General features: G+C 30.7%; 1 protein-coding gene across 2 annotated transcripts in view; it reads right to left on the bottom strand.

The window, feature by feature from the left end:
* Nucleotides 1-3,469: 3,469 nt before the first annotated feature.
* The window catches only part of LOC145297581 (insulin-like peptide receptor), a 290,500-nt gene continuing 281,513 nt past the window's right edge, over nucleotides 3,470-12,456 (bottom strand). For both annotated transcript variants that reach the window (XM_080143619.1, XM_080143620.1), the window contains 3 exons: nucleotides 9,434-9,563; nucleotides 6,815-6,949; nucleotides 3,470-4,170 (listed from right to left, as the gene is read on the bottom strand). In XM_080143619.1, the coding sequence (XP_079999745.1) occupies nucleotides 3,519-4,170; nucleotides 6,815-6,949; nucleotides 9,434-9,563 (917 nt within the window). In that variant the 3' untranslated portion in view covers nucleotides 3,470-3,518. The remainder of the gene's footprint in view (nucleotides 4,171-6,814; nucleotides 6,950-9,433; nucleotides 9,564-12,456) is intronic.

Consider the following 12,456-nt stretch of genomic DNA (forward strand, 5'->3'; position numbering starts at 1 on the left):
TAAAAAAATAAACTATACAATTTGGAGATTAAAAAAAACATAACTAAAATAAATACACCATACAAATTGGGGATTAAAAAAGTAAATAAAATAAAAAATAAACCACAAAATTTGGGAATAAAAAAAACTAAATAAAATAAAAAATAAACCAAACAATTTGGGGATTAAAAAAAACTAAAAATAAATTAAAAAAATAAACTATAAAATTTGGGTATTAAAAAAAGTAAATAAAAATAAAATAAAAAATAAACTATGAAATTTGGGGATTAAAAAAAAAGAAAACAGTTTATTTATTAGTGACAGTTATCAAATTTTTTTCTTCAATTTTCAAAAATTTATTTTTCTCAAATTTCTTTGTTACTTTTCAGTTTTTCAATATCCGGACTTTTTTTTTTTTTTTAAAATGAATTTATCTTTTATCTGTATTTTTTTTGTTGTTTTTAAATTTATTTATTTGTTTGTATTGTCTGTCAATATTTCAATCTATTTACACACATTGTTTCTTGCTGTATGTTCAATATTTGCTTTTCTTTTTAACTTTTTGTAACTGTTTTCTGAAAAAAAAAAAAAAAAGAAAAAAAAAAGTTTGTTTTTTCAGCTTATTAGAGTCTTTTCTTTTTTTTTTTTTGCCCCCACCCCATTTCTTTTCTCATTCATTCTCACTCTTGCTTGGACTAAGTTTTTTTTTTCACTTCTTTTGAGAATAATTTTCAACAAGAAAAAAATTCTTTAAAAAAAAAAAAAAAAAAAAAAAAAGTAAAAAAAAAGTAAAAAAAGAAAAAAAAAGAAAAAAGAAAGTGACTTTCCTTTTTTTTTTTTTTTTTTTTAAATTTTTATTTCTTTTACATTTGCTCCCATTTCTTTCCCCCCGGCCAGACCCAACCCCATCCCTGATGTGATTCTGTACCATTTAAATTGCTAAATGTCTTTAGTTTATAACTCAAGAGTATCTCTTGTTCCAAATTATACCCCGCAATCTGTGTTCATCTTCTTTCCACTGAAAATATTCAATATAAACAGAGAAATGATTTTATTGATTGTGTTCTTTTTTGGTTACGAAACAAAATCATCTGCGAGTCTTGTTTTCCTTCTTTCTTCCTTTTTTGTTTGCATTTCTTTTGCTGATTTTTCTTCCTTGTCCTCCATAAAGAAATTTCACCCCCACTTTCCTTCTTACATAACATAAAAGGAAAAAGAAAAAAAAAAGAAAATAATTCTATACTGATAAAGATTTAAAATGTCTATTAAAACATCAAAAAGAAACATTATTTGATTTTAAAGAGCTCTTGATAATTTTAATCGGTCCTTCACAACTTCCTGCCAGATAAAGCTGTGCAAGACCACTCCATCATGAAGCTGAGATATTAGCGGTGTGACAACATTTTACATCATGTTCATATTCAGTAAGAAGTTAATGCCAGAACTTCCACCTCCATCCTGTTTTTCTTTTTAAGTTCTTTTGAAATTCACAAAATCTCAATGATTTTGCACAAACCAAATGAGACCAGATATTTTAGTTTTAAGTTTTTAAATTAAACTTTTTCTTCAATTAATTTCTAAAATTCTAATGATATTAGCGTGAATAAAATACTTTCAGGTGTGGCGGCTAGGAAGAAGCAGTTTCTCCCCAACCTAAATATAAAACATCTTCACAAGAAACATAAATGTGTGTGTGTGTATGTATATGTATATATATACATATATATATATATATACACACACACACACATTGTTCCAAACTTATATACATGTATAAATAAAAAAAATTGTCCTAAAAATTTAAGACATTTTTATTCATATATAAAAATGACGATTAAATATATATCATAAAATTAGCATCTCAGAATAAAAACAGAGTCGAACCAAGGCAACAAACCTTGTACATACAAAAGGCTCAATATCCCTCTAGGTATAGCTTCATAACAATAATAAATAATTAAAAATGGCTTATCTTAACACGTTAATGTAGTTTCATGGTAGACAATTATCAGAATATATATTTTTATACATAGATTTATAATACACAGAAATTTCCATATTTCATAGATTAATATATATAAACATGTAAGCGTTTAAGAAAGCTGATAGCAATGTAGGGTACCAGGCTGGTGAATTGACACAACATATGAATATAAACAGACAACCAAAGACAGCATTTAAATTACAAATATTTGTATATTATTTTTTTTTTTGAAAAAAGTCCTTCACAAGTAAATCAGTAAATATGGACTCCCATGTTTTTGATAATTTCAATAGTGAAACCTCATTTTCAAAATGAAAAAGAAAAAGGTAACCAGCAAATTTAAGTTTTTTTGGTTTTTTTTGAAAAAGAATGGTTTCACGTCTAAAATTATCAAAGACATTTTATACTTCTGGTTATATAATGAACAGTAAGTCCATATTTACTGATTTATTTGTTAAAGAAAAACAGAAATACGAAGATTTGTAAATTAAATGCTGCCTTTGGTCATTTATTTCTTTGTTTGTTCATACGACACGTCACGATTACAATATCTGACATTGCTACAACCTTCTTAAAAAGATATTTGTTTACCAGCAATACTTCAAGCAAACTACCTCTCCCCTTTAGACTAATGCATACACAGACACACACACAAATAAAAAGAAATAAACCAAGTTGTGTTTATCAACATTTCATCTTTATTGAGAGACTTCCTCTGGATGAATGTAAGAAAACAAAACACCAGTGACATTCATCCAGAGGATGTTTTGCAATAAAGACAAAACGTTGAGGAACACATGACTTGGTTTGTTGCTTTTTTTATTTCTATCTCGTCGGAATACTATTTCCATGATGTATATATATATATATATATATATATATATATATATATATAACACACACACACACAGACGTATGGTCACATGTATGCTTTTGATGATTGGATCTACCATGAAACTGCAGAAAAGTGGTAAATCATTTTTTATTCAATATTTATATATATAAGTCATAAATTTTTAATTTACTATATGATTACTTTTATAAAGATATAAATTTATCTCCTTTTAAAAATATTTTATGAATTTTGTAAAGATATTTTATATATAATTACCATTCAAAGAGATTTTCAGTTGGACATATACACACGCATATTTATCTAAAAGACTCCTTGAATATGATTGATTAAGTAATATAATATCTCCTATATATATATATATATATATATATATATATATATATATATACATACATACACACTCTTAATATTTTGTGCATATACTGACACAAAGAAACACACGCACATCTTGATTATAAAGACATTTAAAACTATATTGAAAAATAAAAACAAAGAAATACATTGAAAATAAACAAGGGGAGACAACCATGAAAAATCGATGTTGGAGGACAAGGAAGATAACGATAAAAAAAAATTTGAAAAAAAAAAAAGTGAATAATGAATTTTTCTTTTTTTTTTTTTTGAAGCGGGGTATGTGTATGTGTGTGATATTTATTTTTTTTTTGTGTTTGTAACAGTATGAAGCATGTGATTATAATGCTAGCACACGGGCGTCCTTGTCATTTGTGACTGAATGTGTCCGTTGGCAATGCCATTTTTATGTAAAATCCGTGAGTTATCGTTTTTGTTTGTCTCCTCCTCCATATCGTAAGACGCCGACGCGAGAGCAGCACTACTCGTGCTAGAACTCCGCCGCAGGCCACACCCGTCCCCCGACGGGCTGATACCGGCCGCCGACGAGTGTCCCGAAGTGGAGGCCAGAGGTTCCGATTCAGAAGGAATGATCTCAAGCTCGAGGGCTTCCGCTGTGCTACTCAGCGACTGGTTGGATTGTTGCTCGCTATAAAAATCCCCAGAACCGCTTATGTTTTTATACAGTGGTTTGTACTGTTCGTCACAACCTTCATCTCGCCTCTCTCCTCCTCCGGCGCCACCACTACTACCGGCGCCACCACTACTGCCGCCACCTCCACCACCACCGGTGCCTCCTCCACCACCGCCGCCACCGGGGCCCCCAGATTGTTGATTGCGTTCCTCCTCGTCTTTCATGTACCTCCTGTTCTCCTCACTATGGTAGTAGGACATTTTGGCAAAGGACGGAGACATGTCTGCTTCCATGGATTTTATTATTTCTTTGAATGTGTTCCGCTGCTTAGACTTGTACGCCCAACAAGTAAGCATCAGCGAGTATCTAAAATAAAAAAAAACAAAGATTTATTGAAGACAAATAAAGCGAAAATGTTTCATGTGCAAAAACTCTGAAAACGTTTTAAGAAACAATATTTATGCATAAAAATAAATTTACTTTTTTTTTTATTTTTGGAAATTACTCCAGAAAACACATGAAATCACTTGAGTGATTAAAAAACACAAGTCGAGCATTTGAGGTTCCCCTCCACGATTGAAAAAATTTACTTTCACTATGACTAATGTGCAAACAAACAAACGGATGAATGCTTTTGGGGCAATTTTACCACTATAATGCCCTCAAAAGGGTAACCTGTTTAGGCAAAAATTTACTTTCACCATGACTAATGTTTGTGCAAAATTTCAAAAAAATTCAAGCCGTGCTTATTGAGAAAAGGGCAAACAAACGAATGGGAGTGAATCAATCCCTCCTTTGTCGGGGGACCAACACAAAATGCTACTTTTACATCAAAATCTAGGCAACATTAAGTATCAAATAAACAGCCTCCGATCCAGAAAAGAGCAATTCTTCTCCCTTTATCAGAAACATTGCTCATGGAATGTACGGACAAAATAAGGGAAGTGAGAGTTACAAGGCTGCTGAAAGTAACCCCAAAATCCATCCTAAATCTCCTAAAATTTAAAAAATTTACAAATCTTGACCGATCAACTCTTAAAAATATAGTTGATTCCACCATTAATATGAAGAAATAAAAACAGCTAATTGATTCCTGCTCTTTGCTCATCAGAACTAAAAATGACTAACAATCAAAAGAAAAAATTTGAAAAGAATATACAAAAAGATCAAATCTAATGTACAGTTGAATATATAGATACGAAAGACTGCTCACAAAATTTTCAGCTTACGAAATGTGACTTTTTTTTTTTGTCTCTGCTTGCAAAACAATTTTTGCAATACAAAAGATAGTTATAAAAAGACTATTTTTTAGGCACCTAATTCTTCAAAAATACTTTTAAAATCAGGACTTCATTCGATTTAAAAATTTTTTTAACCATTTTCTGGAAATATTTTTGTTGATTTTTATCTGGAAACCATTTTTCCTTAGACTTGAAATTATTTTTTCTATTCACCCCCTCCCCACACCTTCATTAAAATTATTTTTAAAGTTGAAAAATGAATTTATGCATTTCATTTTTTACCACTTTTGAAGAATAAAGATTTTCTGTTTTAATTGTTATCATACACCTTCTGGAATTTTTATAAGAGGTGGAGGCGTTTATGATTATTTTTCTTAGAAATTGCAAATTAGCTGAAAGTAAATCATCCATTTCACCTTGAATTCTTTTTTCTTCCATTCGCCTGCATGCCTATATCATGAGTAATGATGAAAATAATGATTAAAAAATTAGGTCATATTTCTTAGTCATTTTTTTTTATTTAAATAGAGTTTTATATTTAGAGATCAAAAAAAGGAAAATATATAAAAAAAAAAAAAAAAATGGAAAAAATAAATAGCAAGTAAAGGTATTAACAGTTAGATTAAGTGCTATTTGACTCTTATTTCATTCTGGTCTTATCCTTATCATAAAATTTAATTAGCGTTTTCATCGAGCTTGGAACAGATTAGACAATTTATGTGTAAAATGCCTTTCAGTCTATGAAAATTTCATGATATGAAAGCCAAGCCAGAACCAATTAATTTTGTATCTGGAGGATCTCCTGTATATAATTGAGATAAAGTATATATATGTGTCCTCTCAACCCTTATCCTCGAGTGGCTCCTGGGCCTTGATAAGTGGAGCCTCCTTTCTAATAAATAAATAAAAAAAAAATCCTAATCGGCAGCACATAAGATGAAAAAAATTGCTCGTCTTACTGTATAAAGGCTTCCATAAAATATTGCAGTATATAATGTCTCAGCAGGTACAGTCACATCGCCCACCACCAGTCAACCGCAACACTCCAAAATACATGTTCCATACGAGTGTTAATCATGGTAGTCATATGTTAAGGCACAAAAGGATTTAGTTGATGACAACATGATCCTAGAAGATCCTGAATACTCAAGTATCTAATTTTTTTTTTTCTCATGGTGATGCGATTGCAGAAAAGCAGCAGAGTGTTTTCTGACAACAGATTCGATAGAAAGTATATAATTGCAATAATAAAATATAGAACAAGTTATTAGGTGTGCTGAATATTGCAATTGAACAGAGGCTGCTTTTTCCATGACAGAGTGGAGGGAATGTGATGTCAGAGGCAGAAGAGGATAAGGTGACTTCCATTTCTATCTTTCTTTTTCTCTGGTACGTCGAAAAAATTGGACGTATTTACCATTGAGGGTACATCTCTTCCTCTTGAGGTATTTTTAAATAACCACGATTCACCACATTCAATGTAATAAACAACGTAAACGTAAGAATAAGTGTTAGTGATTATTTGACAGATTGATGAGTGCACTTCAAATTCAAGATGGCAGACTAGAAGAACGGGTTATTATTACGGTCATCACAATCAGAAACAAATGAAGCGAACATGGTACCAATTTGTAATTGGTTATTTATCAGATATGTCACAGGGATGCTGGACAATTGGAAAGTTTTCTTAACTAGACTAGAAAAGAAATTTGTATTAAAATAAATCATTTTATAAGGTTATATAAAGAGAGAAAGACGTTTTTACTTACAATCGTTTAGGACAACCTTCAGGTTTTTCCATTATTTTTCCTTCAGAAACAAATCTTACAACTTCTGTGTTGGAGAGGCCCTGATAAGGCATGGCTGCTAGAGTAGCCATTTCCCACAGAACAACTCCATAAGCCCTGAGAAACAAAAGAGTAAACCAGTGAGATACACTTATTTGAGGTAAATATATAAAATTTTACTTGTATTAAATTTTTTTTTTTTTTTCAATTTAGAAATATTTTTTTATTTTGACATTTTAATGTGCTAGTTGATCGATTTTTCCTTGGTGTTTTATAGATTGATTGAAGATATCGGACCATTTAGAGTGTAACGTATTACGTAGGTAAATCAATCTTATTTTTCTTTTTCTGAATATTTTCATCGTAAGAAACTTTTCAAAGAAATATCTGAATAGTTACCCCCCCCCACTTCCAATACCCCAAAATATTTATATTATAATACGTTAAGGCATTTCATGTTTGTTCAAACATTATCACTTTCCATATACATTTTAAGAAAACTCCGAGTTAATCCATTTTAAAATGAATTGTTCCAAAATCCAATTATATTGTTACGTCAACTAAAACAGTTGAATTTTAAATTAAATACATTTCAAAAAGTAGCATTGATTTAAAGAATATTTAATTGTCAATTATTTTAACGATAAGAGGGAATATTTATTTTATTTTTTTTTTTTTAATAAAATTACTTTGCTACAAGTTTTAGTAAATATACATATTTGTTTTAATTAATGAACATTTAGTTTGCAATGACAATTAAAAGAGTATTTTTTTTTTCATAATAATATTAACGTTAACAGACATTTATTTCAAAAAAGAATATTTACAGTAAATTATAGATTGATGTAGAAGGCACCATGTAATTGCCACTGGGTCTGTTCTGCTCTAAAAAATAATGTAATAATACCCCCCCCCCCAAAAAAAAACTGTACCCAATACAAGATTCTCTAAAAAATATGTAAACATAACAGAAGTAAATGGTAATGTAACTTGCTTGGCTAATATTTATTTTAAATATTGTAATTTTCAATGGCCAGTGTTAAATAACATTTTCAATGGCAAGTGTTAAATAACATTTTCAATGGCAAGTGTTAAATAACATTTTCAATGGCAAGTGTTAAATAACATTTTCAATGGCAAGTGTTAAATAACATTTTCAATGGCAAGTGTTAAATAACATTTTCAATGGCAAGTGTTAAATAACATTTTCAATGGCAAGTGTTAAATAACATTTTCAATGGCCAGTGTTAAATAACATTTTCAATGGCAAGTGTTAAATAACATTTTCAATGGCAAGTGTTAAATAACATTTTCAATGGCCAGTGTTAAATAACATTTTCAATGGCAAGTGTTAAATAACATTTTCAATGGCAAGTGTTAAATAACATTTTCAATGGCAAGTGTTAAATAACATTTTCAATGGCAAGTGTTAAATAACATTTTCAATGGCAAGTGTTAAATAACATTTTCAATGGCAAGTGTTAAATAACATTTTCAATGGCCAGTGTTAAATAACATTTTCAATGGCAAGTGTTAAATAACATTTTCAATGGCAAGTGTTAAATAACATTTTCAATGGCAAGTGTTAAATAACATTTTCAATGGCCAGTGTTAAATAACATTTTCAATGGCAAGTGTTAAATAACATTTTCAATGGCAAGTGTTAAATAACATTTTCAATGGCAAGTGTTAAATAACATTTTCAATGGCCAGTGTTAAATAACATTTTCAATGGCAAGTGTTAAATAACATTTTCAATGGCAAGTGTTAAATAACATTTTCAATGGCAAGTGTTAAATAACATTTTCAATGGCAAGTGTTAAATAACATTTTCAATGGCAAGTGTTAAATAACATTTTCAATGGCAAGTGTTAAATAACATTTTCAATGGCAAGTGTTAAATAACATTTTCAATGGCCAGTGTTAAATAACATTTTCAATGGCCAGTGTTAAATAACATTTTCAATGGCAAGTGTTAAATAACATTTTCAATGGCAAGTGTTAAATAACATTTTCAATGGCAAGTGTTAAATAACATTTTCAATGGCAAGTGTTAAATAACATTTTCAATGGCAAGTGTTAAATAACATTTTCAATGACAAGTCCCTCCTTGTGTACTTTGCTTTAACATCAGGACATTTTAAAGGATTAGTTCAATTCAAAACCAGGACCAAAGCAGGAAGGATCCTCAGAAGCAGACAAAAAAAAAAAAAATGACATGAACAGCAGGTCCCAAGAGAAAATTGCCAACACGTCATATATAGAATATAAACCGATGAACAAGCAGATTTTATCCATTTTTACTTACAATCAATAATGTCAGAGATTAATTAGCGAAACGAATTGTAACTGGTGGCATGAATTATCGAACAGGTTAAAGTTTTTGATGCAAATAAATATTAGGTAGCTCTGATTTTGTTTGACTTAATTCAAGGTAAAGCATACTATTTGCAAATTCTAAATTTCAAAGTAAATTAAAAATGTGAATGAGATTTTTCTTTGTTCAAAATATCCTGAATCACCAACCTAACACAAATGTGGGAAGAAGAAAAATATTGGAAGAAGAAAATGTTTGTTTTTCTTCTAGTTTGTTTTGCTTACCATACATCAGAGAGACTTGTGTAAATACCATCTTTTAAAGATTCTGGTGCCATCCAACGTACAGGCAACAAGGCATTCCCGCCTTTGCGATAATAATCGGTTTCGTAAATGTCTCGGGTCATACCAAAGTCTGGGAAGCAAAAAAAACAATCAAAGATGTTATACAAAATAGAATCAGTTAATGTAGAATTACAAAAAAACATTACCTAAAAGTAAACGATTATCAGACAAATTAGACATTCATTCTTATATTTTATGTCACAAAAATTTAAAATTTTTATATTATCAAAGGAATTAGAATTTTTATGTTACCAGCAAAAATGCTCTCAAACAATATTTTGTTATAAAAATATTCCATTTTATACTACCATTCTTTATAGTATCAGATCACAAATGTGTATTTATTAGATTAATTTATTATTCTACTAAGTTGACTTAAAATGTTTGCTTCCCAAGGACAAAAAGAATCATCCTAACTTCCCAGGACCTTCAACTTACCATTTAATTTTGCTTCTAATTAAAGATATTAAGTGGAAACATATGATTGTGAAAATGTTGACATTTTTTCCTGCAAGACATTTGTTAAAAAGCAGCAGACCCAAAAAGATTATAGTAAGCAAATTTCCAAGTTTCAAATAAAGTTTAAAAAAAAAAAAAAAGTTAAAGAATTAAAAAAAAATAAAAAAAAAATAAAAAAAAAATAATACAAAGAACACTCAAAAGCTACATCAACAGCAGCAATAGCCTCCTTTAAGTCTAGTCCTTCCTCACCATGGTAGGGGTGGTGGCAATGTGGTTAGCATTAGAGTGTGCAACTACGGTTCCTAGAAGAGATACCTATGGCAGAGAGGTTTGGCACCAAGTGATATTAGTGCTGGAACCTGACTAATAGGGCTCTGGTGAAAATTTGGTATTAGGATTCGTTGTCCTCTGATCATCTTTGCATGTGGCAAGCAAAAGCATGTCAGGCATTGAATTGCAAATCAACGAAGTCAAAGTAGCAACAGAAGAGACGTTGCGAGCCTGCCTTTGTTTTATCGTTATTTCCATGGTAGGTGCTCGTCTAAGCTCCAATCCCTCGTCCCCCCTCGCCAATCTTTCACGAGAAACACCCGTCTGGCTGAAACTACTGTCAATAATTTTCCCCACTCTTTATCTGTGCCTAAATCAAAACGTGGATTCCATGAGCAAAGCTTCTTTCTTAGAACTGCACGCCAGTGGAACTCTCTGCCACTTGCCTGTTTCCCACCTGACTACAACTTGGACGTCTTCAAGTCCAACATAAATAAACTCCTGACAAACCGCCCCCTTAAATAAGACACTATCTAAACACCCAATACTAATGATTACTACAATACTATCTCATTGCAATAACCCTTATCCTTGAGTGGCCTTTGGGCCTTGATAAGTGGTGAACCCCATGTAAAAAAAAAAAAAAAAAAAAAATTGCTTCTATTCCATTCTTTTGTGTGTTTTTGGCCAGACCTTCTCTGACTTTGCATGCAACCACTGAGCCTTACTGTTCTTGGTGGTGTGAGTAAAAACCTCCAATTCATCTAATGAATAGCTAGGATCAATGAGAACTTCATGTAGATCAGATAAATTATAAAACAATCTTTCTGAGTTCTATGCAAAGTCCAACGTGCTAAACAAACAGCCACAACAATTTGGCCAAAGACCAAAATTAGAAAATAAACACTTAATTAGAAAAACGCTAAGAAAATGCTGTTTTGTAAACAAAAACGTTTTGAGATAATAGAATTCTGTTAGCGTTGAAGCAAATTAGTTGTTTTACCACTGAATGGCATCAACTAACTAGTAGCTAATCCAAAAGTTGATAGTGAGGGGAAAGGAGAGCGGAAATACTACAAACTATAATTAGTATGATTATGCGGAAAGGGAGGGGGGGGGTGATGGAAGTTGAGGGTAGATGTACTACGAAAGTGTATAAAAAAGTTTTACTTTACCTACGTGCTAAGTAATTAGATTTCTGTTTAAAAACTTCTTGAACACGCCTACATGCACATAATTAGAATAAGAAGTGTTAAACAGGATTTTTATGTTTTCATTTGTCTACTAAACTTGGGTTGCTGGATGGAAACCTAATGCTGTTTTGCGAATGCTAAAATTTTTGCTTAATGTTAAACATGCCATAACACTACAAAATAAATAAAATAAAGTCATAAATAACTAATTTTTTTTTCTCATCTTGTACGTAACAGTAGTCAAGCGATATATATCCATTACTGAAATCGAAACGATATGTTTAATTAACACCCAATATTCACAAATTAACTTTCTTGGTAATTATAAATCTCTGCTACCTCTTTCTCATAGAAGAGATGGTTCTCCTTGTAAAGCATGAGCGGCAAACACTCGACTAGTTACAATCACAATCAGCAACTTCCCTTAGTCTCTATCTGTGCCTAAAACTAAAAAATTCTATGAGCAGATCTTTTTACTTAAAACTTCTCATCTGTGGAACACAATATCCCAGAGCTTCTTCCGAACTGACTATAACCTAGTCATTTTCAAGTCCAATGTAAACGGGTACTTAAGCTGTCTACTAAAATAAATTAACATAGAATTTTCACCATCACAGTACCCATTAACTCTTATCCTTGAGTGGCCTTTGGGCCTCGATAAGGTGACTATATGGTAAAAACAGCTTTAATATCATAAAAACAGCTTATTCACAAATGAAAACAATTTTATTCTATACAAGATCCTTAAAAAAATATGTAAACAGTCATGCAATTGCTTAATATTTTATTTTATTTATTTAAATGGAAATGGCTCCAGACAAGGCATGAAACTACTTGCTATAAAGAGCTAAAAATAAAAATACTTCAAGGTCAAAACTAGCCAATGATAAATGTTTGATGCATAGATTCTGATCCAAAAAGCAGTAATTCTCTCCCCCTCCTTTCTAACATTGCTCATGGAATGTGAGGACTAAAGGACAAAATAATGAAAGTAAGAGTTACAAATTTGCCGAAAGTTTACTTCCTTAGTAATTTTAA

This window comes from Euprymna scolopes, chromosome 18 (genome assembly GCF_053919585.1).
Source record: "Euprymna scolopes isolate OS-2025 chromosome 18, ASM5391958v1, whole genome shotgun sequence".
Taxonomy (NCBI): Eukaryota; Metazoa; Mollusca; class Cephalopoda; order Sepiida; family Sepiolidae; genus Euprymna; species Euprymna scolopes.